The sequence below is a fragment of the Dipodomys merriami genome, unplaced genomic scaffold (genome assembly GCF_024711535.1).
Source record: "Dipodomys merriami isolate MVZ:Mamm:240054 unplaced genomic scaffold, mDipMer1.0.p SCAF_1, whole genome shotgun sequence".
Taxonomy (NCBI): Eukaryota; Metazoa; Chordata; class Mammalia; order Rodentia; family Heteromyidae; genus Dipodomys; species Dipodomys merriami.
The window spans coordinates 130,577,567-130,605,394 of NW_027202270.1; the positions used below are offsets into that span (position 1 = coordinate 130,577,567).

General features: G+C 38.8%; 1 protein-coding gene across 4 annotated transcripts in view; it reads right to left on the reverse strand.

Moving 5' to 3' along the window:
* The window catches only part of Pcnx1 (pecanex 1), a 159,643-nt gene that overhangs the window by 118,278 nt on the left and 13,537 nt on the right, over positions 1-27,828 (reverse strand). For all 4 annotated transcript variants that reach the window (XM_070030966.1, XM_070030962.1, XM_070030959.1 and 1 more), the window contains exon 2: positions 2,203-2,411. In XM_070030966.1, coding sequence (XP_069887067.1) covers positions 2,203-2,411 — 209 coding nt within the window. The remainder of the gene's footprint in view (positions 1-2,202; positions 2,412-27,828) is intronic.

Sequence of the window (27,828 nt, forward strand, 5' to 3'; positions counted from 1 at the left end):
ACCTATGAGCTGTCCCTGAGTTTTTGTGCTCAAGGTTAGCATTCTACCACTTAAGCCACAGGTCCAATTCTGATTTTTTGGTGGTTAACTAGTGATAAGGTATCAAGGAGTTTCCTGCCTAAGCTGGGTCTGAACTGGGAACCTCAGATCTCAGCCTCCTGAGTAGGTAAGATTACAGGTATGAGCCACTGGTGCCACTTGAGAACAAATATAATTGAAAAGGATAAACAAAGGTTTTCAATGCACTAGAGAATGCACAGGAATAATTACATACCTAAACAGAGGACATCTATTTTTCATTATGTTATGAACACCTTAAGTCACTGATATCATACTGAGTAGAATCATGACACAGTGGTTTCAAAGCATGGACTCTAGAGCCTGAGCCTTGGGGATTGCTAAACCTTTCTCACCTTGGTTTCCACAACTGTAAATCAGGAAGGCTGAAAGCACCTACCCTGCAGAATTGTTTTGAAGACTGAATGAGTTTAAATAGATGTCAAATGTTCACATAAAATTTGAGACTTATATTATTTATAGCTATTATTTCTGTAAGGTCACAAGAAACTTCTGTCTCTAAATAAAATAGATCCCTCTGTTGAAAAGACAAAGTTGGTGAATCCAAGGAAATATATTACAATGTGACTAAGCTACATGTGAATACTTCAGCTGAGTTTCCAGGAGATGACTTCTACTCAGTCACAAATTCTAAAAAGTTAGCCTCATAAAGTTTGAGGACAGTTTTCCAAGATTAAGAATATACACTGAGAGAAGGGGAAGGATGGGAGGGATGAAGGACAATGATGAAAGAAAGGGGTGGTAACAATCAATATGTACTATACTTTTAAGCTGAAATGTTGAATGGTAATTCCTTAAGATAATTTTTTTAAAAGAATATAAATTGAACTCATAAATTAATGTGAATTGAAGCCCCTATGTTTTTTTTTTTTTTGGGAGGTCCGGTCATGGGGCCTGAACTCTGGGCCTGGGCACTATCCCTCAGCTCTTCAGCTCAAGGCTAGCACTCTACCACCTGAGCCACAGCGCCACTTCTGGCTTTTTTGCTTTTTGCTTATGTGGTGCTGAGGAATCGAACCCAGGGCTTTGTGCATGCAAGGCAAGCGCTCTACCACTGAGCCACCTTCCCAGCTCCTGAAGCCCCTTTGTATAACTACTTAACTACAACAAAAATTTAAATATAAAATAGATTTATAATACTGAAAATGCAGATTATGTCAAATCAAATATCACAGTTTAATATACATATATATTTTATTCATATAAGTTTTTTTTGGAGGACAGGGTCTCTTTACATAGCCCAGACCAGCTTCAAATTCAAGATCATGCCACTTCAGCCTCCAAGTACTTAGATTACAGATCTTTCCTTGGCTTCTCTACTTGTATATTTATATATTTGTGTATATGTGTATGTGTGTGTGTGTACGTGTGTGTGTGTGTAAGTGTATGTGAGTGTGTACGTGTGTTGTGGGTTCAGGGACTTGAACTCTGGGCCTGGGCTCTGTCCCTAAACTTTTATGCTCAAGGCTAGTATTCTACCACTTGAGCCACCACTCCACTTCCAGCTTTTGGTGGTCAATTGGAGATAAGAATTTCACGGACTTTTCTGCCCCAGCTGGCTTCGAACTGTGATTTTCAGAGCTCAACCGTCCAAGTAGTTAGGATTACAGATATGAACCAGCTAAGATTAAAGGCCTGAGCCACCAATCCCTGGCTATTTCTTAAGTGCTGAGACTTAGATAACATGTTTCATTATTCTTTTTTTTTCTTTTTATTTATTTTTTATTGTGAAAATACTGTACAGAGGGGTTACAATTACACGGCAAGATAATGAGTACATTTCTTATCAAGCATTGTAGCCTCCTCCTTTGTTTCCCCTTCCCATCCTCCCCTCCTTCCCCCCCCCACACCCCCCCCGCCCCGTTTCATTATTCTTTAGGCTGTATTTCCTTGGCTTTTGGTCTTGGGTATTAGTAACCACGTAGCTTAGTTTAGTAATGAGACTAAAGATACTTATTTCTCAAACATACCAGTTAGTCTTGCTCTAGTATTAACTCTGTCATCATATCTACAGTGGTAAAAACTTGATATTGCCTTAAAAACCATATAAAAGTAATAATCACAGTACAGTAAGTACCTTATCATAGACACACCATATACTAGAGAGTAAACAGGTTTCCTTACCTTGGTCCATTACTGTCTTTTCTTCTTATAGAACAGTTGCCTTGTTCAGCTTTGGCTCGCTGATCAGTGAACTCATTTGCACGCCTATCTACAACTTCTCCAGCATCAAGAGCTCTGTGTAGTCGATAGTTGACCATCTTCAGAACAATGAAAACAGCAGCTACCACAGGACAATAAACTGCTACTATAATCATGGAAGAAGGAAGGGCCTTTAAGAGAAAGAAAATAAAAACAAAACATTAAGAATGTGTTTTATTCAACTAGAAATGTGAATCTAAAACACGGTTACATAAAAAGGCAATTATGCTACTAGTGGGAAATTGCAAAGGTTAAGACTTCAACACCCAATATAAAAGCCACTGGCTATGTGGTTATTGAACATCTGAGATATAGCTTAATATGCAATGAGAACAAAGTAATACTACACTTACTGAATTTTCAAAGACTCAATATGAAAAAAAATATAAAATACCCCAAATGGTTATGTAGACTATTTGTTGAGAAAAAATTTAGGTTAATATTTCTAATACTTTCATTTCATTTGTTTCTTTTGGCTTACTGTGGCTCAGATAGTTAAAAATTATTTTGCTGATATGCAGTCAATGTCAAAGAGCTAAGGTATTACATTATTTATAGTCTCCATCCCAACTTTTACTTAGGATACAAACAGTGTGCTCCAGAAAAGTGGACATTAAAACTTAGAATGGTCTTAAAACAATAACTATAAAAGCAAATACAACACAGGTGATAGTCTTATTTTAAAATACTTAAATGTTTATGAAACTCAAAAATTATAGCCTTCCCAGCTATGTTTGGAGATAGTTATAAGATTCCTACATTAAAAAGTATGAGAGCCTGAAAAATCCAAGCTGTTGAGACCCCAAAATGATTGGGAGTTTGGAACGTCTTCTCCCAACACACTCTCCAAATGCTGAGAGTTTTCCTGGAAAGGTCAATCAGTCCTGGCTTAACAGGAACTCAGATTCCACCCAGAACTGTGTGGGAGCCTAAGGGTAGACTTAGTTTTACACAAATTGTACACTGTTTACTGTTTAGCTCTCCTTCCCAGAATAAGAAGGTCACTTTGACCGGGAACAGGTGGCTCACGCCTAAGATCCTACCTACTAAAAAGGCTGAGGTCTGAGGATTGTGGTTCAAAGCCAGCCCAGGCAGGAAAGTCCATGAGACTCTAATCTCCAATTAACCACCAGAAAACTGGAAGTGGCATTGTGGCTCAAATGGTTGAGCCTTGAACTGAAGAGCTCAGGGACAGTGCCCAGGCCCAGAATATAAGCCCCACGACTCACAAGACAAAAGAAGAGGAGGGGAGGGGAGGGGAGGGGAGGGGAGGGGAGGGGAGGGGAGGGGAGGGGAGGGGAGGGGAGGGGAGGGGAGGGGAGGAGAGGAGAGGAGAGGAGAGGAGAGGAGAGGACAGGAAAGAAAAGGACAGGACAGGACAGGAAAGGAAAGGAAGGGAAAGGAAGGGAAAGGAAAGGAAAGGAGAAAAAAGAAGAGAAAAGGTTGCATACCTCTAGTATAAATATTTGTATACAAAATATTGTTGAAGTTTGTATCTTACTTCCTTGCACAAGACAAAAACTTTGGTTAATGGAACTTTGGAATCTGTTAAAATCGGAAGGCTACAGGTCCCCTGGTCTCCCAAACCTCAGTCGCATGGCCCTGTCTCCATTTTTGTGTTGCTCCCCGTCTCACTGGGTCATGACAGAAAAGTTAAGAGTTTACATGGTGGAGAATGAGCAAAATGTGAAGAAAGTCAGCAAACATGGTGGCATAATTCCCAGATAACAGTGGACTACAGAAAACAAGTATTATTGTTGCTTAAGTTCTGCCCTGAAGATCCATCAGGTTCTAAGGAACAGCACCAAACAGTATTGTCACAGGAGTTCAATCAGTTGATCGCTGTAACCCATCTGAATTACATAACCCACTGCTCTGAGTATCTGCATACTAGGACAAGCCTCTAGTCATTTCAGTTTCTGAATACTTTTCTTCATGCAACATCTGTCCTCACCTTTTAAAACTTGTTATTACAACGAATAAGTAGCTTGATATTTTGGTTTGATTCACATACTTTAGTTCTCAGTAAACTGATATAGCAACATTATAGTGATCATCTCTGTAGTCCTGACCCAAAACAATTAAATGTAAAGGGAATCAAGCCTCTAAAACTATTGGTATTTCTTGGTTACAAACAGTATTACTAAAAAATTATACTATTTGAATTCTCCATAAAATTTAGCACACTTCAGTTAATTCATTTTTAAACACTTGCATACTGCCTAACATGATTACTTATAGACTTATGGGCACATTCTAAAGACAGGTCAAAGTCCAACAAAATCAGCATCAGGAAATGGGTACTTACAAGAGGTGGGGGGGAGGGGGGGATGAAGGAGAGAGAATGCAGTCAGTCAAGAATTCACTGCAGGGCTGGGAAGGTGGCTCAGTGGTAGAGCACTTGCCTTGCATGCCTGAGGCCCTGAGTTCAATTCCCCAGCACCACATAAGCAAAAAGAAAAAAAAAAAGCCGAAGGGGCGCTGTGGCCCAGAGTTCAGGCCCCACGACCGGACCCAAAAAAAAAAAAAAAAAGAATTCACTACATACCACAAAATTAAGAAAAGGGAAGGGATGGGTCAAAAAGGGGTGAGAATGGTGAAGGGGGCCGACAATGACATGCTTTGTTAATCTGTACCTCCTCTGTACATCTACTAAAGATAATTTAAAAAAATAATTATAGGGGCTGGGAAGGTGGCTCAGTGGTAGAGCGCTTGCCTTGCATGCTCGAGGCCCTGGGTTCGATTCCTCAGCACCACATAAGCAAAAAGAAAAAAGCCGGAAGTGGCACTGTGGCTCAAGTGGTAGAGCGCTAGCCTTGAGCTGAAGAGCTGAGGGACAGCGCCCAGGCCCAGAGTTCAGGCCCCACGACCGGACCCAAAAAATAATAATAATAATAATTATAGCCTGCCAATTAAAACACACACACACACACACACACACACACACACACACACACACACACACACACACACACGAAAAGAAAAAGAACACACCATGAATTCAAAACAACCAGGCACAAGTGGCTCATAGCTGTAATCCTAGCTAAGTTGCAGGCTGAGATCTGAGGATCATGGTTCAAAGCCAAAACAGGCAACAAAGTCTTTAAACTCTTATCTCCGGCTAACTGCTAAAAAGCCAGAAGTGGAACTGTGCCTCAAATGGTAGAGAGCCAGTCTTTAGTTTTTAAAAAAAAAAAAAAAGGACAGTGCTTAGGCCCTGAATTCCCCATACTGGCAAAAACAAAAAAGAAAAAAAATTACCCAGAATCAAGCAATATATAAATTAATCACAGTAAGTCAGGCAATATGACTGCAGACCCATCATCATCATATCTGAAGATGAAGTAACACGGAATACCAGAGTAGCAGGCTCAAAGACCACCCTACTCGGAAGATAGGGTCTCAGGGCCACTTTCAGAAAAGAATACAAAGCTCAAGTGACCCCCACTTTCATGATGAAAATCATCCCAGATGTAGCTCCATATGTCACTTGTTTTCCTAAAATACAGCCTAAGCCATTTGAAATGATCACCAAATTAACTTGCAAAAGGAAACCTTAAACTACAAAAACTGAAAAGGTCTTGAAGAGCTAGCAGTTCAGAACACAGACAGTAAGTTTTCTTTAAGTTAGTTGGGAGTATAAATTAGATTTAGGGAAAAAGTGAATCAATCCCTCAGATTAATACTTTCATTGAGTGTATACATACGGAGACAGATTTGATTTTTCACATATTGGAATAAAGAAGCCCTGCATATTAAATGTAAGGTCCACCCTAAGGCAGCTCAGACCCCTCCCTCCTCTTGGCTAAGTGCCTGCCTCACCTAGGTAATTGGCATGCCTGGAGGCAGTCACCTCTCTGCACCCCCATCCTGAGATCAGAACAGCATCTCTGCCCCTGGCCTTGATAAGTTGTGGCTGTGAGTGGTTCCACTCCTTTTCCCCCCTGGCTGAGTAGGCTTCCAACTTGACTGGAGGCAGCCTGTCCGAATACCTTGTGGTGCTCTCTCTTTCCTTGGCTGCTGATTTAATTTACTTAATATCTAAAAACTTAAGATACCAGTTCCAATTTAAAATTTAACTAAATCATTGGTTTAGATTTATGATTTTGAGCTGAACAATTATATTTCAAATTTTTTAAAATTCATAACTACTAGATCTAGAAGAATTAAGTACTTGGGAAAGATTTGTCAGATAATTTAAGTACTTAAAAATGATGCTCAGCCAGGCACTAGAGGCTCACACTTGTAATCCTAGCAACTAAGGAGGTCTGAGGATTGCAATTCAACCGAGCCCAGGCAGAAAAGTCCCTGAGACATTTATCTCCAGTTAACCACCAGAAAACCAGAAGTGGTGATGTGGCTCAAAGCAGTAAAGTGCTAATCTTGCCCAAAAGAACTTAGGCACCCAGTCCCTTAGTTCAAGCCCCACAACCTTTAAAAAAAAAAAAAAAAAAAAAAAAGAACGCTCAATTTATAAATACAATTTCAGTTAGAGATCTGGAACTATGGGAAAAATGCTCAAATGATAATGTATTCTGGGCAAAATGGCCACCCTTGACTGCGTGCACACACACGTGCACACACTGCCTGATAAATGTAAACACATATACCACTTAAGAGAATTTGCAAAAATTCTGTGTGATACTGGTTTCCATGTGCAATGTTAGTATAGTACTATAATTCATGAAGATCTTTTGGCTCAACATCATCCTTTTCGTACAAGAAATTGAGACGTACTATATTAGAATGACTAAAACAAGATTATCTATTTAAATCTTAATATCTAAGGAAGCCGCCATCAATGGCTCACACCTGTAATCCTAGCTACTCAAGAAATTTTGATCTGAGGATCGCGTCAAAGCCAGCCTGGGCAGGAAACTCTGTGAGACTCTTATCTCCAAAAAACCATCAGAAAACCAAAGTGTCGTTGTGGCTCAAGTGGTAGAGTGATCGCCTTGAGCTGAGGGACAGCACCCAGACCCAGAGTTTAAGCTCCACGACTGACAAAAAATAATGCCTATTTTTCCACACACATTACATACCACATTACCAACGACATTTTCAAATATAGAAGTGTCAATATAAAGTAAGTCGAGCACAGTGACTCAAACCTCTAATCCCAGCTATCCGACAGAGATTGAAGTATCATGGCTCAAGTTAAAACTCCATTTCAACCAATGGTTGGCATACCTGTCATCCCAGCAACCCAGAGAAGTGCTAACAAAAGTTCTAAAATCTAGGCCAACATAAAGGAACGTAAAACTCCAGGCATAAAGTGAGACTCTATCTCAAGAAGTAACCAACACAAAAAGGAATGATGTGACTCAAGTGACTCAAGGGGTAAAGTGCACACCTCTATAGCTAGTCTAAGACTCTAAGTTCAAACCCAAATATTGTTAAAATAAAGACCTATCCTAATTCACTGCATTTCAAACTAAGTAAAAATGACAGTTTACAATAAAGTAGGCAAATGAAATAAACTTGACATTGTCAGTGTTAGAAAAATGTCAATAGCATCTTCAAATGAAAAAGATAAAATAGCAATTAATACTCAACTGGCTATAGTGATTATTGCTACAAGGAGTCAAGAAAAAAAAAGCAAAAAGATTATGAATACTTAATACAGACCTCTAAAACACTAAAAGGTGAAGATTTATACAGGAAGTAAAAAGAAAAAAAAGTTTTCTCAAAACACTGAAAAGACTGAAAACAGTACAGATTTTTTTCTCAAAATGAAAAGTTAAGGGGGCCAACATGGTGACAGAACAGTAGAGAAATACCACAGCTCTCTCCAATCAATTAGAGAGTTCAAGTTCCAAGACTCAGTTTCCCCAAGAGACCGACAACAGCAAAAAGGCAAACACCCAGAATGGGGGGGGAGGGGAAGGTGAAAAAAAAGGGAAAAAAGTTCAGAACAGAAAGCACAAAGACCCTTCCCCCACCCCTCACCAATGGAGCGGCCCCCACCATCCCACCAAAGCCACCCAGCCCCAAATCCGCAGGGGGAGGGGAAGGGGAGGAGACCCAGAACTACAAGGGTCCATCCACAGAATGCCAGTACAGAAGACTCCCAAGATGCCGGTCCTGACCCAGAAAGCTCCAACAGAGACAAGAATCCTCAGAGCACAGAACCTGCAGAAAGACCCCTCCTCGACCCCTCACTGGCAGAGCAACCCCGTGCCATTCCAAAAGCCGCCCGCCCCTCCACCCCCAGAACCACAGCGGTACACAGGAGGCTAGCCCAAAAAAACGCCCGCAGCGCCAACCTGGACAGCATAAACAGAGGCAGAGATGGTGTGAAACACAGACCGAGCCACCACCACCACACAGCCCAGCCCACAATCATTGCAATCAAATGTGGAACAGGGTGGCAACCAGAGACCTGCAGTGCACAGAAACAGTGACCTGCCATAGCACTGCTGGATAGCTCCCAACCAGTTCCAGAATAAGTGAGTACCCCACAGGGGGCAGCCCCTCCCCTCCCCGCCCCCGCCCGCACAAGGGAGACCAGTGCTGCTGGTAACCCCTAGAACTTGAACCAGACCCCTCCCCCTACCACCTAGACTACAGGTCCCACTAAAACTGGGAATTGTGCAAGTGCTGTGCAAGTGCCCCACCAGTGCATGGAGCACACCCAGCGCTCCAGGCTTGAGCAAGGGCCGCCCTGGGAGGGAGCTTCAATGCTCAAGCTGGGAACAGCACCCATGGACCACAGCAGCCAGCAGCAGAAGAAATTCAAACTGTATCATGGGCTGAATACCCTGGGCAGGATACCCAGCAGTACAGGTCCCACCTGAGCCCAACCAGTGTGTCCCAGGCTGGGGATTGGGTGGCTGAGCTGCATAACCCACCTGTCCCAAATGAAGTCAGAAGTGCATGCCTCAGAAGAGGGGGAAAAGCAGGGAAGCTCACCCTCTGGGAACCCCACTCGTGATGGCAAAAGACCTGTGTGTCGAGGGCAGGAGAACCAGAAACCCAAATCCCACCAGAGCCTGACCTGTATATCGCAGGCTAGGGATATTGGACAGCTCAGACTGCCAGTTCCTGATTATAGTCAGGAACTCATAGCAGTTTCCAGCAACTGGGAGAATATACCCAGCCCACCTGGTCTTGCCAGGAGCACCCTAGGAGGGAGCACAAGCAGTCTAGGCTTACTCCTTGACTGAAGGCGGGAACTGCCTGTGATATCGAGCAGACAGCTGAGAGTCCTACATGGGTCATACTAGCAGCTGGAGGTCAGCCTCTTTCCCAAGGAGGACCAGGTACAGACTCAGCCAACCCAGGGCCGAGAGCAAGCTTCATCAATTTATCCAGGAACCAACCCAGAACCAAGTAAAGACAGCCACTTATTGACCAAAACAGTCAGAGTTTCAGATTAGTCTCCAATAACCCCTGAATCCCCATGCGGAAAAACCACAGAGAAAAATTACAAGATTCATCAATAGCCAAGATAGCAAGCCACCCCCAAAGGCCAGCAGCCACCCAGGGAAGAGCCCCAGTGAAAGCAAACCAGGAATGGAAGACAAACGATACATCCAAGAGATGTTAGAAGCAATGACTCAAGAATTATAGTGAGAAATTGGTCAGAAATTTAAAGAACAAAGAAACGAATTATCAAAAGGGATGCAGGATTTCAAACAGGAGATGCATCCAAAAATAGATGCAGTAGCCGGGCGCTGGTGGCTCATGCCTGTAATCCTAGCTACTCAGGAGGCTGAGATCTGAGGATCTCGGTTCAAAGCCAGCCCGGGCAGGAGAGACCCTGAGACTCCTATCTCCAATAAACCACCAGAAAACCGGAAGTGGCGCTGTAGCTCAAGTGGTAGAGTGCTCGCCTTGAGCTGAAGAGCTGAAGGACAGCGCCCAGGCCCAGAGTTCAAGCCCCACGACCGACAAAAAAACAAAAAAAAAAAATAGATGCAGTAAAAACACCTTACTAATAAATGAGATTAATACTCTGAGAACCAACATAGAAGTCATAAGTGGTTCAATTTCCTCCATGCAAATCACAATGGAAGCCATAGTTAACAGAGTGGATGAAACTATAAATAAAATAATGGATACAGAAGACAAAATGTAGAAACTGGGGGGGCGGGGAAGGGTCACAGATATGGAAATAACACTTAACCTATGCCAAAGGGAAGTCCAAGAACAAGCAGACAGTGCCAAGAAATTTAACCTTCATATAATTGGGGTAGACAAAGGTGAGGAAACCAGAATAAAGGAATGCCACACCTATTCAATAAGATTATCACTGAAAATTTCCCCAATCTTAAAAGAGAAAATTTTACCTACATAACAGAAGCATACAGAACACATAACAAGCAGGATCTCAGGAGGAACGATAGATCTGAATAATAAAGAAACAATCTTTCACGCAGCAAAAACAAAGAAGGAGCTATATATGATAATAGGGGGAAAAAATCAGAATCACTGCAGATCTCTCCACACAGTGAATGCAAGGAAAGCCTGAGAAAGCACCATCCAAGACCTAAGAACCAATAACTGCCAATCCAGACTGGTATACCCAGCAACCCAGACTGGTATACCCATTCACATTTGATGAAGAAAGTAAAATTTTTAATAGTAAAGAAAAACTAAATGAATTCATAAACAATAAGCCAGCACTTCAAAGAATACTCAGAGGAGGAGCATAACCTGAAGAAAACAATCAAGATCAGGGATCCACATCAGACATATTACTAGAAGTCCAACTTAGTAAGCACAGAAGGAAAGAAGAAAAACTTAGGAAAGCAGGAAAATGACAGGAAACACACTGCATCTCTATAATAAGCATGAATATTAACTGGCTCAATTCACCAATCAAAAGAAAAAGAACTGCAGATTGATTCAGAAAACAAGATCCATCCATTTGTTGCCTTCAAGAGACCCCTCTCACAGCCAAAGATAAAAACAAACTCTTAGTGAAAGGATGGAGGAAGACCTACCATGCAAATGTTCCCAGCAAGAAGGCAGGAGTTGTCATCCTGATATCCGACAAAAATAAACTTTTCATTAAAATCAATACAAAAAGACAAAGAAGGATACTACATATTAATACTGGGAACAATCCAAGAAAAGGATATTACCATTATCAACTTATACTCACCAAACCCCGGTGCATCCAAATATTTGTTAAGCAAATACTCTCAGACTTACAGAAAAGATCCAAATACAATAATACTAGGAGACTTTAATACTCCACTCTCACCAAAGGACAGGTCAACCAACCAGATTGGCAATGAAGCCTCCGAATTAAATGATGCCATAGCTCAAGAGAAATTGATTGATATCTACCAATTTTTCCAACCTACAACAACCCAGTACACATTCTCAGCAGCCCATGGAACTTTCTCCAAAATAGACTGCATCATAGTTCATACAAGGAATATAAGCAAATACAAGAGGATTGACATAATTCCCTGTATTGTATCTGACCACAGTGGAATCAAGCTAGTTCTTAATAACAAAGCATACTGTAGAAATTACTGAAATATATGGAAACTGAACAGCACACTTCTGAGCAACACCTGGGAAACAGAAGAAATTAAAAAGTTCCTACAATTTAATGAAAATGAATATATATCACAAAGAAACCTGTGGGACACACCAAAAGCAGTCCTGAGGGGCAAATTTATTGCTCTCAGTGCACACACCAAAAAAATAGAGACAGACCAAGTAAATATCTTATGTTGCAACTAAAACTGCTAGAAAAGCATGAAAAAAATGAACCTAAACTTATTAGATGGAGCAAGATAACCAAAATAACTAAAATTGGACAGAGACTAAGAAAACTATAAATAAAATTAATAAAACAAAAGTCTGGGTTTGTTTTTTTTTTTTTTACAAAGTCAATAAAATTGATGGACCTCTGGCAAGATTGACTAAGAGGAGACCCACATCAATAAGATCAGGGCTGCCACAGGAAAAATTACAAGAAATACCCAAGACATCCAAACAATTATAAAAAAAATTATTTCCAGAATCTATACTCACTAAGGAAGGAACACCTAGCAGAAATGGATGGATTTTTAGAGAAATACAAATTACCCAAACTGAACCAAAAAGAAATAAATCAAATAAACCAAGATCTTACAATGAGATAGAGGAAGCAATCAGAAGTCTTCCAACAGGGAAAAGCCCAGGTCCAGATGGATTCACTATGGAATTCTATAAGACCTTTAAAGAGAAACTAATACCCACACTCCTCAAGCTCTTCAAAGAAATAGAAACAGAGGGAGAGCTATCCAAACTCATTCTATGAAGCCAATATCACACTCATCCATCCCCAAAACAGGCAAAGACCCAACAAAAAAAGAGAACTACAGACCAATCTCCTTGATGAACACAGATGCAAAGCTCTTCAATAAAATTTTAGCCAATAGAATCCAGAAACATATTTATCACACATTACAATCCAGTAGGCTTCATCCCAGAGATGCAGGGATGGTTTAACATAGGTAATTCAATAGATGTAATCCATCACATCAACAGATCCAAGGTAAAGAACCTCATGATTATCTCCATTGACATGGAAAAGGCTTTGATAAAATACAACATTCATTCATGTTAAAAGCTCTGGAGAAAATAGGAATAGAAGGAACATTCCTTAACAATAAAACCCATATATGATAGACCAATAGCTAATATTATACTTAATGGAGAAAAACTACAACCAATTCTCCTAAAATCAGGAAGAAGGCAAGGATGCCTTGTTCACTCGTCTTCAATATAGTTCTGGAATCCTCAGCCAGAGCAATGAGGCAAGAAAAAGACATTAAAGGGATCCATCCTCATAGGGAAGAAAAAATTAAACTATCCCTATTTGCAGATAACATATTATACTTCAATGATACCAAAACCTCCACCCCCAAATGCTTAGAACTTATAAACCACTTCGGAAAAGTAGCAGGATACAAAATAAACCCACAAAAATCAGTTGCTTTTCTGTACACCAATAACGTACAAGCAGAAAGGGAAATCAAGGCAACAACCCCATTCACATAACCTCAAAAACAATAAAATATTTAGGAATTAACCTAACCAAAGATATAAAGGAACTATTTAATGAAAACTGTAAAAACTTAAAAAAATGAAATCATAGAAGATACCAGAAAATGGAAAGATCTTCCATGTTTTTGGATAGGCAGACTTAATATAGTGAAAATGGCCATAGTGCCAAAATTGATATACAAATTCAATGCACTCACCATTAAAATCCCAATGACGTACTTTACTGAAATAGAGAAAAGTCCAAAATTTCATATGGAACAACAAAAGACCTAGAATAGTCAATTCTAAGTTAAAAAAACAATACAGATGGGGGGATCATGATGCTGAATTCTACTATAGAGCCATAATAACAAAGACAGCTTAGTACTGGCACAAAAACAGACCTGAAGACTAATGGAATAGATTAGAAGATCCAGAAATAAAACCACATGCTTACAGTCAGCTGCTATTTGACAAAGGAGCCAAAGACATACAGTGGAAGAAGCATAGCCTCTTCAACTATTGGGCGGCCACATGAAGAAAACTGAAAATGGACCCCAGCCTGTCACCATGCACTAATATCAACTCAAAATGGATTAAAGACCTTAACATCAAACCTGAAATTCTGAAACTACTGCAGGACAGAGTAGGAGAAACACCTGAACTTATAGGCACAGGCAGGAACTTCCTGAACAGAGTCCCAGGGTCACAACATATTGGAGAGAGACTGGACAAATGGGACTACCTTAAAATAAAAAGTTTCTGCACAGCTAAAAATATAGCAACAAAACTAGTAAGACAACCAGCTAATTAGGAAAAAATGTTTACCAGCAAATCAGACAAGGGCCTAATATCTAGTATATACAGGGAACTCAAGAAACTAATCCCTCCCAAACCTAACTAACCAATTACTAATTGGGCAAGGGAATTAAAGAGAGACTTCTCAGTAAAAGAGATAAAACTGGCAAAGAAACACATGAGGAAATGTTCATCCCTGGCTGTAAAGGAAATGCAAATAAAAATAACCCTGAGATACCACCTTACCCCAATCAGAATGGCCCACATCCTAAGTTCAGCCAACCACAAATGCTGAAGGAGATGCAGAAGAGGGGATGCAGAGAAAAGAGCAATCTTACTGCACTGCTGGTAGGAATATACACTAATACAACCACTTTGGAAAACAGTCTGGAGGTACCTCAGAAAGCTAAATATAGACCTCCCCAGGCATACCACTCCTAGGCATCTACCCTAAGCAACAGGAACCAGGATACAAGGACACATGCACCAGTATGTTCACTGCAGCACTGTTCACAATAGCCAAGATACAGAAACAACCCAGATGCCCCACTACAGATGAATGGATCCAAAAATTGTGTACCTATATACAATGGAATATTGTGCAGCCATTAGAAAGGGCAAAATAATGGCATTCGCAGGGATATGGATGGAACTAGAAAAAATCATTTTGAGGTAAGCCAAGAGCAAAGAGACAAATGGCACATGGTCTCCCTGATATGTAGATGTTAAATACAAAATGTAAGGGGATACGACAAAGTAAACAGGACTTGAGAAACAAAAGGACCTCCACTCATCTTGTCCTATCATAATATACCACATATACGGTATATATGCGCACATCTGAGGGAAACTAGGAGGAGGACACAGAATCAGAGGGAAACAGGGAAAACACACAACAGAGGAACCCATCAGCTGCACTGGACATTGATGAAAATGACTAAGCAACTCAAAAGGCAGCGATGGGAGGGAGGGAATAATAGCGATAGAGGGAACAGCTAACACTAAGCAAAAGGAAAGAAATGTACATGTCAACGGATGTGGAAGAAATAGTTGTACCAAAGCTCACAGAATTCACAAACTTTATAGACCACAATCATGGCAATTTGCTTCATGAAGGTTAGAATGTGTTTGTGACTTTAAGTATCACTATCTCACAATACTATGGAATTTATGTAATCACTTAATCACAATAAAAATTTTTAAAAATGAAAAGTGGCCATTACAAACTGAGAACCAGGATCAGATGAACAACTTGTATTTTCCACTCAAAAAAAGTTACCATTGGGCTGGGAAGGTGGCTCAGTGGTAGAGTGCTTGCCTTGCATGCCTGAGGCCCTGGGTTCAATTCCTCAGCACCACATAAGCAAAAAGAAAAAAGCTGGAAGTGGTGCTGTGGCTCAAGTGGTACAGCACTAGCCTTGAGCTGAAGAGCTGAGGGACAGCGCCCAGGCCCAGAGTTCAGGCCCCACGACCGGACCCAAAAAAAAAAAAAAGTTACCATTTATTTTATGCTATGTGGCTTAGCTATGTAAGCCCTGTGCATGATTGCCCATGAGGTTTTCAGGGGACAGAGAACAACTGTTTCACTCTCACAAAGGAGGTAAAAGTGCTCAGGCATATTCTGGGCTACAGAATTAATGTATTTAAACTTGTTCCTCTCTTTACTTGCATTACAGTTGTGGGCGTTCAGCTGACTCCAGGGCAGCTAACATTAGCATCAGACCTATGATATCTGATCACAACCTTTCCTTATAGTTATGAGTTAATAATTCAAGAAAAATATAAATGGTATCTAGCTTTATATGGTTCCTTAAAATCAAGCATTAAAAAAAACCCTAGAAACTAATTAGCTTACCTAGCCTTCCATTTTATATTAAAAGGGCAAATCAAGTGGTATTTACTACCCGCTTTCATATTTTATTAAGCTAGTTATAAAAGCTGTTTTTAGGGCTGGGAAGGTGGCTCAGTGGTAGAGTGCTTGCCTTGCATGCATGAGGCCCTGGGTTTGATTCCTCAGCACCACATAAGAAAAAAGAAAAAAGCTGGAAGTGGCGCTGTGGCTCAAGTGGTAGAGCACTAGCCTTGAGCTGAAGAGCTGAGGGACAGCGCGTAGGCCCAGAGTTCAGGCCCCACAACTGGACCAAAAAAAAAAAAAGCTGGTTTTAAAGAAAAGTTTTTCAGACACATTCAGAACTCTAGTAATAAACAGCAACTCATGGGAAAGTAAATTCTTTGGAAGAAAAACATAATTTACAAGATAAAATTGCTTATCCTTATGTTTAAACATAATTTTTATGTTTTACTGATCCTAGTTCTAAAATATAATCTATATTTTTAATCTGCTGGAAAGTAACTGATGACTTAGATTAGTTATATTTAGTAACAAACAATGAAGTTCTAGTATTACTTTTATCTTCTTAAGATATATTATTCTGACTGTTATCTTCAAGTTACCACTGATGCAATCAAGCACTTGAACAGCCCTGGGTAATAAAAGCTGGTCTGTTTATCATAACATAAAAGTCTATCTATATATAACACTGCTTGTATAGAAAGCTAGTTTTCCTTCTCTCCCAGGACACCACCAACAGTGGACAGTAGAGATCAGAAGTGGTAGAGCAGCTGGCAAATTACTGGTGGACAAAGACACTCATTAAATAACTATAAAGGCCACAACACTTGAAGCACAAGATAAAGATTTGCAACCTCATCAGACTTGTCTACATATATCTTCCATATCAGATTTTATAATTTCAAATATTCTGAAGTTAAAAGGGGAAAGTTAGGTGCTTTTAATTCTTAGAAAGTAGTTAGCTTCTAAATTTTTGAGATTCACTTTATCAAGTAGCAATACTCAGATATCAAACCAATTCAGTCAGAACTCAGTGAGCTGTAACCTAAAGGTCAAAAGAATGGCCAGGTACCAGTGCCTCACACCTGTGATCCTTGCAAATCAGGAGGCTGTGATCTAAGGATCACAATTTGAAGTCAGCCTGGGCAGGGGGAAAAAAAAAATCAAAAGACTCTTCTCTCCAAGTAACTACCAAAAAAAAAAAGGGGGGGGGGCTGTAAATGGAGTTGTGGCTCAAGCAGTAGAACACTAGCCTTCAGTAAAAGACACTTAAGGACAGCACCCAGGCCCTGAGTTCAAGCTCCAGGACCAAAATATGCAACACACACACACACACACACACACACACACACACACACACACACACACACACACACACACACACACACACACACACACACACACACACACACACACACACACACACACACACACACACACACACACACACACACACACACAAAAAGACATCATTTATCATTTGCAATTGAGACCACACACACACACACACACACACACACACACACACACACACACACACACACACACACACACACACACACACAAAAAGACATCATTTATCATTTGCAATTGAGACCAAGCCTGTGGGGGAAAAAAATTATAACTCATTTCTTATACATTTTTTTTGGGGGGGGGGGGAATCCGGTCGTGGGGCCTGAACTCTGGGCCTGGGCACTGTCCCTCATCTCTTCAGCTCAAGGCTAGCGCTCTACCACTTGAGCCACAGCGCCACTTCCGGCTTTTTACTTTTTCTTCTGTGGTGCTGAGGAATTGAACCCAGGGCCTCAGGCATGCAAGGCAAGCGCTCTACCACTGAGCCACCTTCCCAGCCCCTAACTCATTTCTTAAAATGCCTATCATTAATTTGAAACATTTTTTACACTTTGGGGAATTCCTATTATTATTAGTTCTCTTAAGAGGAAAACTTTAGAAAGGCTTTAGAAAAAACATTTTTTAAATGGCTTTATGACTTAGAAGATAGAAGATTTCTTAAGCATGACTCTCAAAGCATAAACAATAAAAGGACTAATGAATTGGAAATAAGAACTTATGAGACACAATAAATTAAAAGAAATGTATGTATGTATGTGTGTAGATAAGATATGTGAAAAAATCCATCAAAAGCAACAACAAAAAGGAAAACAAGCCGGGCGCTGGTGGCTCACGCCTGTAATCCTAGCTACTCAGGAGGCTGAGATCTGAGGATCGCGGTTCAAAGCCAGCCCGGGCAGGAGAGACCGTGAGACTCCTATCTCCAATAAACCACCAGAAAACCGGAAGTGGCGCTGTAGCTCAAGTGGTAGAGCGCTTGCCTTGAACTGAAGAGCTGAGGGACAGCGCCCAGGCCCAGAGTTCAAGCCCCACGACCGACCAAAAAAAAAAAAAAAAAAGGAAAACAACCCAGTAAAAAACACACACACAAAAATTACAAAGAATTTTATTGGCAAAAGGAAATTTAAAATGACCCATAAATACCACACAAAATATATCTGACTTTACTAGTGTGAGTACAATTTAAAACCACTACAATATACCTTCTTATATAGCCGTATGTTTGTAATCCTAGCTACTCAGAAAACTGAGATCTGAGGAAGCCAGCCCAGGCAAGAAATCTGTAAGATTCTTATCTCGATTTAATCACCAAAAAGCTGGAAGAGGAGCTGTGACTCTCAAGTGGTAGAGTGCTAGCTATGAGCAAAATAGAAATCTCAGGAATAGTGATCAGGCCCTCAGTTCTAACTCCAAGAACAACACAATAAAGTTCCTTTATTAAAATAAAAATTATTTTAATGTAACTTTGTTATTATTAAGGTGTTGTATAGAGGGTTTATCATTTCATAAGTCAGGTAATGAGTATATATCTTTTTTGGACAATGTCAAAAATGGTTTATTTTAAATTTCTTAAAAACTTTTACATTTTTATTTAATTATTTTAATTATTAAAACAAAAATTAAGAAGCCAGATAATACCAAGTATAAAGAACTAGGATTCCATAAACTGCTACAATATAAACTGGTAGATACAGATGACCCAACAATTCTTTTTTAAGCATAAAATTCAGACAAACTCTAATACATGCAACAAAAGAGACTTTCACAACAAATAGAAACCTCAATTGAAAAATCAGGAGAAAAATGGAAAATTATATACATGACTGTGGAAACTACATCACTAGCCAAAACACAAACTGCATAAAAACAATATACTATACATCAAATGTAAGCTTATGCTTAACTTTCTTATTTTTTAATAACATGTTATGGTGTTTCTTTTGTAGTTGGAAAAAAGATAATTCTTAGAGAAGTAAAAAAGCCTTCATAGTGAAGAAAAAGTACATTAGCTTTTTTTTTTTTTTTTTGCCAGTCCTGGGACTTGAACTCAGGGCCTGGGCACTGTCTCTAAGCTTCTTTTGCTCAAGGCTAGCACTCTACCGCTTGAGCCATAGCAACACCTCCAGCTTTTTCTGTTAATGTGGTACTGAGGAATGGAACCCAGGACTTCATGAATGATAGGCAAACATTCTACCACTAAGCCACAATCCGAGCCCCTAGCTTTTATCTTTAACAAGGATACTTATTCATTTCAATAATGGGTAATGTACCAATATATCACGTTCCACATCACTTCAGTTTTTACCTTCTCCATTATTTTCAAGAAGAGAAATAAAGAAGAGAAAAGAAAGAAAGAAAGAAAGAAAGAAAGAAAGAAAGAAAGAAAGAAAGAAAGAAAGAAAGAAAGAAAGAAAGAAAGAAAGAAAGAAAGAAAGAAAAAGTTCTAACTCTTAGCCCAGCACTGTGGCTCTCACCTGTAATCCTAACTACTCAGGAGGCTGAAATCTGAGGATTATAGTTTAAAGCCTGCCCAGGCAGGAAACTATGAGACTCTTATCTCCAATTAACCACCAGAAAAGTGAAAGTGGCACTGTGGCTAGGAGGGGTAGAAGCTAGCCTTGTACAAAAGAGCTCAGGGTTCAAGCCTCATGACTGACCAAAAAAAAAGTTCTAACTCTTCATTACATCTGAAGTGCTAATGTTACCAGGTACCTCTATATTCAGATCAAATATAAACCTAAAAAGCCTCCTTAGAACTGTTAAGATGCTTTTAAAAAGATCATTCATTTTCAAAAGTGGGCAGACAGAAATGAAACTTAAAGCTACAAATCAAAGCCATATCCAATCCAACATGATGGCTGCTATTAAAAAAAAAAGTTTAGTGAATACATGGACATATTGGTGGAACTCTTGTTTGTAGGAAAATCTAATTTGGCCCCTATAAAAACAGTATGCAGTTCCTAAAAAGTTAAAAACAAAGCTGGGGGGCTGGAAGGTGGCTCAGTGGTTGAGTGCTTGCCTGGCATGCATGAGGCCCTGGGTTAGATTCCTCAGCACCACATAAGCAGAAAAAGCCGAAGTGGCGCTGTGGCTGAGCAGAATAGCTGAGAGACAGCATCCACAACCGACCAAAAAAAAAAAAAAAACAAAGCTGGGCACAGGAGGATCACACCTCTAATTCTAGCCACTCCTAAGCCAGTATCTAAGGATTAAGGTTCAAAGTCAGCAGGGCAGAAAAGCCTGTGAAACTCTTATCTGAAATAAGATACTCAGAAAAAGCCAGAAGTGGCATAGTGGCTTAAATGGTAAAGCACTAGCCTTAAGCAAAAGAAGCTCAAAAGACAATGCCCAGGCCCTGAGTTCACCTTAGGACCTACACAAAAAAAAAAAAAAAAAAAAGTTAAAAACAAAAACACTCATATACTCTATCAGTCCCACTACAATATACCCAAATACATATTCAAAGGAATTAAAAGATCATAAGATTATTTGCACACATTAGGTACCTAACAGCATTCTGTCACTTAATCCTACAGTGGAATGTTAATCAGCTTGAAAAAGAAATTCTGTCATGTTCGACAACATAGATGAACCTTGAAAATATTACACTGTGAAATAAAAAATGACAACATACCTGATAAATAATTTACTTACAGTCATCTAAAGCAGCCAAATTAATAGAAACAGAGTAGAATGGCAGTTACTAGTGGCTGGCAGGCACAGGAGATGATGAAAGAAAAAAGTTGCTGTATACTAAGCAGTTTCAATTTTTCAATATGAAAAAAATTCAGGAGATGTTATGCAACAATGTAGATATATTTAACACCACTGAACAGAAGCCCCTTCTTATACATACAGGAGATAATATTCCAAGGCCCTTGAATGGATATGTGAAACTAACAGCTAATAGTGGTTACCAAGTACAGTGCACATTTCTAGGTGATTTAACCCTCACAATCACCTCATGATATTGGTTCTATGATTCTATTTTATAGATAGGGAAGTTGAGGCACAAAGAGGTTAAGTGCATTGATTTCAAACTAAGACTAAAATTAAGGAGAACTTTGGCTCATGTCAAAAGTGAGCTAACTTTTCTAAAAAACATTTTTATTGAAATAATAATTATACATGTTATGGGATACAATGTGATGTTTTGGTATATTTTTATATTATGTACTGATCAACTCAAGATCCTTACGGTCATCTATCACTTCAAACATTTATAATTTCTTTGTGACCAAAAATATCCAAAACTCTTCCCTAGCTACTTGGTATAATTTATATAATAGAATGCCATCACTTATAGGGTTGTACACATAAGCAAACTATTTTATGTATAAGTCCCAAGAACCAATATTTTACAATTTATAGATACTCATAACTATCCAACTCTGTAAGGTAAGAACATGTGAACAAGTGAGCATAAGCAATAAAACTCTCTTTACGGACAATGAAATTTGAGTTTTATATACATTTCATGTCACAAAATGTTATTCTTGATTTTTTTCAATCAGTAATAAATGTAAAAGCCATTCAGCTACATGGAACACAGTCCACTCATCCCTGCTCTACATAAAAAAATTATTTTCTTAGCTTGGTGTCAGAGACTCACACTTACAATCTTGGCTACTTGAGAAGCTAAGACCAGAGAATCACAATTGGAGGCCAGCCTGGGGAGAAAAAAAAAAAAATCACAGACCCTTTTCGAAACCATGGTTGGACAAAATGGTACATGCCTGTCATCCATGTGGGAGTATGAGTTTGGAAGAACTGACATAATAGACCAATGAAGACAGAGACATCTTAAGATCCCATCTCCACAGAGGGAAGTAAGATGAAGTGGCTCACTGTGGTGACACGAAGCCTAAAAACAGATGGATCTTGGGGATAAGCCAGACCCTATCCTAAAAATAAGCCATAAAAAAATAGGGCTGAAGGCATCTCAGCTGTATCATGCCAGCCTACTAAGCACTGTCCTGAGTTCAAACCTCAGTAAACACACACACACACACACACACACACACACACACACACACACACACACACACACACACACACACACACACACACACACACACACATCTTCTCTAACCAATAACCCAAAAAAAGAGATCACCATCAAACACTTCTCCCTCCTATCTCATATATGCCATGTACAAATCTATAACCTCCAACTTTTGAATGAAGCGAAGTAGCTATCAGCAATGACAGGCTAATTTCTTAATGTATACCCCTGAAATCGGGCATAATCAGTAATGTTGCTAACAAAAGAATTCTGACTGTGCTTGTTCTCCAAACAAACTAATTGTAATGAATTTTTAAGTAGTTCTAAAGTTGTTTGGTAAAAGTATATAGCACACCTACTTTTTATTACAAGAAGCTTGCTGAATGAATACTTCCCTCTACTTTTGATGTTTTTCCTTTAGCAAAAAAAAATGTATCAGTGTGCACCAGAAAACATTGGTTTTTTATTATCAGGGAAAATTAGCACCACAGATCACTGAAAAATTAAAATCTCAATTGTCTTATGTCATTATCTGAGAGCTTCATAATAAGGGCTAGGAACAACATAATAAAGAACCATTTTAAAATAGATATAGAATAGAAAGACTGGGTTTGACTTATCTTTAAAAAAAGTTAATTTTTAAAATTTCATAAGTTAATTAAAAGTAAAAAATATACAAAATAATAAAGAAATATTAAAAAGTCCGTATCTCTATTCCCTCTTAGATGTTTTTCCTTAAAATGTTTAGCTATGAACTTATAAAAACTGCCACTCTATTGAGTCTACACTTTACTGCTTTATGATACAATATAACTTAGAATATGTAACTACTAGAAAATAAACATTTTAAGAGTTTTGTTTCCAAATTCAATACACTAAATTATCCAGATTATTCTTGTTAAATCCATGCTTACTTTTTAGGATCTTTGTTACCAACTAACAATGTAATTAAATGTAAACTACAACAATGACAATCACTAGCTGCTTTGGAGATAAAAACTGACTTAAAGTGTTCTTTGAAGTTCTGCCTGCTCTGCCAATTTCTTACAGAAAAGAGATTAAATTTTAAATAGTAAATGACAGCAAAAATGCACCTAACTGAGCTGGGCGCTGGTGGCTCACACCTGTAATCCTAGCTACTCAGGAGGCTGAGATCTGAGGATCGCAGTTCAAAGCCAGCCCGGGCAGGAGAGACCCTGAGACTCCTATCTCCAATAAACCACCAGAAAACCGGAAGTGGCGCTGTAGCTCAAGTGGTAGAGCGCTCGCCTTGAGCTGAAGAGCTGAGGGACAGCACCCAGGCCCAGACTTCAAGACCCACGACCGACAAAAAAAAAAAAAAAAAATGCACCTAACCGATAAAAAAGCAAAAACTAGTACAATTTGAAAATTGTAGATTTTCAGTATGGCTGTTCTAGCTTTTCTACTGTACATAGAAGAAAGGAGGGATAAACAGATTTCTTCTTACCAATTCTGATGCAAAATATCTGGCTTATTCTCAAGAAGAATAAGTAGATAAGTGTGTAACTTACACAGTGTGTAGACTGCCATTCCATAATTATTCCACCTTTCATTTCTGGTGAATAGAATGTTGAGAAAAGAGAAAAAAGGTCTTGGTAATCAAACTTTGAAAACGTTGGCCATAAAAAAACAAAGTGAGGGAGAAGTAGAAAGAAAACAAATGTTTTGGGCTGGGAATGTGGCTTATGGTAGAGTGCTTGCCTAGCAAGCATGAAGCCCTGGGTTCAATTCCTCAGTATCACATAAACAGAGCCAAAAGTGGCACTGTGGCTCAAGTGGTAGCCAGCCTTGAGAACAGAGAGGCTCAGGAACAGTGCCCAGGTCCTGAGTTTAAGCCCTAAGACCAGAAAAAAAAAAGAAAAGAAAAGAAATATTTCAATAAGCCTTCCAGTTTTCATAACAAGTCCCTCACAAAGGACTTAGAAAATGCCTTGATATTAGTAGCCATAGCTCTAGGGAATCAGCCCACTCATAAAGCATTCTAGATAGTTGGTTCTTTTCAGAAGTTGAAGCTATAGAGGAACTAAAGAAATATTCAATGCTGAAATTTGGGCATAATTTCCCACAGAAAAGATAAAACCTAATATTCTACAAATCTAACTACACAACAGATCAACTAATTCTGAAGTCCAGCTTGGAACTTCTAAAAACTTTACTGATCAATTGAAATAAATAACTGAGTAAAATGGTAAAACTGAATTTCCTATTGGTAAGAGGCACAGAAACTCTCATTTAAACAGCTTGACTTTTTCTTTATCCCATTTTTTATTTGTTTTAAATATTTTTATTGTAAAGGTGATATAAAGAGAAGTTACAGTTACATTGTCAGGTAATGAGTACATTAAGTTTTGCATGGTGTCGTTTGTTTTTTACCTAATCCACTGAAACAATTTTTTAAGACGCATAGTAAGTAAAATTATCTATTCACTAACAAGTTCTGTCAACATGACTACAATTATTAAAAAATGACAACTAGCTGGGTACCAGTGGCTCACGCTTGTAATCCCAGCTACTCAGGAGGCTGAGATCTGAGCATCACAGTTCAAAGCTAGCCCAGGGAGGAACATCCATGAGACTTTTATCTCCAATTAACCACCAGAAAACCAGAAGTGGCTCTGTGGCTCAGCTGATACAGCTCCAACCTTGAGCTGAAGGACAGTGCCCAAGCCCAGAGTTCCAGCCCCATGACTGACCAAAAAAAAAAAAAGATGACTATATTACCTTGTATTATACTTCACAAAATGCAGTTCAGGATGTATTCAATGAGATCTCCACTCTTAAGGAAATATAATGTAAAACAATACTTTTATAGATGTGGTAAAGTAGTAGCTCAAACTTAAGGCTTACAAATTATAAAATTAGTCTAGGTATCAAGAAAATGTGGCACATATTCACAATGCAATATTATTCAGCAATTACAAAAACCAAAATATGTCATTTGCAGGCAAGAAAACAAGTCAAACTTAAGCAAAATAAGTCAGAGTCAGAAAGACAAATATTGAATATTTTCTCTTACATATGGAATATAGATTTTTTAAGGCTATCTGGGAAGAAGAAAAAGAGATAGAAGGCGGAGATAAGGTAGGACAATGAGGGATATGCTCAAAGTCATATACCTGTATGAAAATGGCACAATGAAGCCAATTATTTTGTACAAGTTAATAGGTGCTAAAAAAAATTTTAATTTTAAAAAGAAAACTTATAGGACCCATAACAAAATTAAGGCTTAAAATCAAAATAATGTAATTCATTAACAAAATATTGTGACAAAGAAAACTGAAGATCAAATAGAAATATTTTAAATAAAATATTAATACACATAAAAACCATCAAGACTTGGGGCTGGGAAGGTGGCTCAGTGGTACAGCGCTTGCCTTGTATGCCTGAGGCCCTGGGTTCAATTCCTCAGCACCACATAAGCAGGAAAAAAAAAAGCTGGAAGTGGCGCTGTTGCTCAAGTGGTAGTGCGCTAGCCTTGAGCTGAAGAGCTGAGGGACAGTGCCCAGGCCCAGAGTTCAGGCCCCATGACTGGACCAAAAAAAAAAAAAAAAAACCCATCAAGACTTAATTGTATTCTTTTATGTTTCACTAAAATTCAGTAGAATAAATTACAAGCTGAAATCTTATCACTGATCTTATAAGATCAATAATATTTATGAATTAAAAGAACTGCATTAGCTCTCTTAAGAATGTCACCAGACCAACCCATTTATCATTCCTATCACATTTGTCCTGCGCTCATTCAATTTATTTGAAATACAATCATGGTAGTGTATCCTATATAATCAATTTATTTCTACATTTAAAAGGAAATGCTAAAACTAGAAAATAAGCCACACATTAGCCTTAAGGTTAAGCAAATGTTAAAGATGCCTAACATGCATACACACAAAAAAAGGGAACACCGACAGTCTACCGTCACCTTTTCCTTGTTTTCCATGAAGACAACTCCAACGAATTCAAGAAATCAGAATTTCATTCAATAAATGTCTACTGATAGCAATAAACCAGAACCACACTCTCCTTAATTTTCTTAGAATAACTAATTTGGTGTCTTATCAAGTGCCAGGTCCTTTAAATGGGTTGGCTCCCAACAATTCTTTGAAAAATAAATCATTCTTATTTTTATTATACAGATGACAAAATTGAGGCTACAAAGGCATTAGTCCACAGTTGGTTAAGTGGCAGAAATAGGACTATAAAAGCAATCTGTCACACTAGAGAATTTTTAATCACCACCAAATGATCTAGTCCAAAGGAAGGTTTCTCACAGTACTGCCTCATAAATGAACCTTTGCACACTTTTTATCCTTAATCATTTCCTCTCTTGATAGTTTTAATACCACATACACTTTGCTTACTACTACAGTAATGTGTATATATGTATATGTACATGTGTATGCATATATAATATATATACATTTTGTGTGTATGCGTGTGTACCTAAAAAGAGTAAGTTTTGGGACTAGTGGCTCATGCCTGTAATCCTAGCAACTCAGGAGGCTGAGATATGAGGATATGGTCAAAGCCAGCCCTGGCAAAAAATTCTATGAGACTCATCTCCAATTAACCACAAAATCTGGAATGGAAGCACAGCTATGGCTCAAGTGGAAGAGTGACAGCCCTGACTAAGAGACAGCAAGCGCCCAGGCCCTGAATTTAAACACACACACACACACACACACACACACACACACACACACACAGGCCCTGAATTTAAACACACACACACACACACACACACACACACACACACACACACACAGGCCCTGAATTTAAACACACACACACACACACACACACACACACACACACACTTCTTTCATAATACTCCCAGAACTCATTTTATGGGGCACCATTCTAAGTACTGTACATGTCAACACCATCCTTGGTCTCTATTTAACAGAAGACAAAAGCATTGCAAATTCAAACACGTTAAAATCTCCCCAAAAAGGGTTTCTATCCTTGGAACGTGCAGCTAGGCTCTTTGATTTATGTATTTCTTTTTTTTTTTTTTTTTGATTTAAGTATTTCTAAGGACTATAGTTTTAGATTCTGTTTAACAATAAACTGGAATGGAAAATACATAAGTAGATGGCCAATGTATGGTCTATACTTGCAACAAAGGAGCAGGTGTGAGAGCATCAGCAATGAGGAGGAGATAGTGTCTGATACAAATACTACAGGATAAGAACCCTACATCAGACCAGTAAACAAAAGGATTTTATTAAACTTTCTGAAAGTTTAATAAAACTCATTTATTATATACTCATAGAATAAGCTAACCCCTGCCCCAAGTGATCAGTGAGACAAATCCTCTCCCTGTAAGTATATGTGAAAAATATAACTAAATCCCTGGGAGAACCTTTATAAGTGGACTTTCACTGTATTCACATAATACTAGTAAAAGGAGGGGAGCCAGGATTAAGGATCTAATTAGAAAGTGATGGAAAGGATAGTTCTAAGAAGTCTAGATTCAGAATGCATACTGAAAATGAACAGAGGATATTATGTTCATCTAAATCAA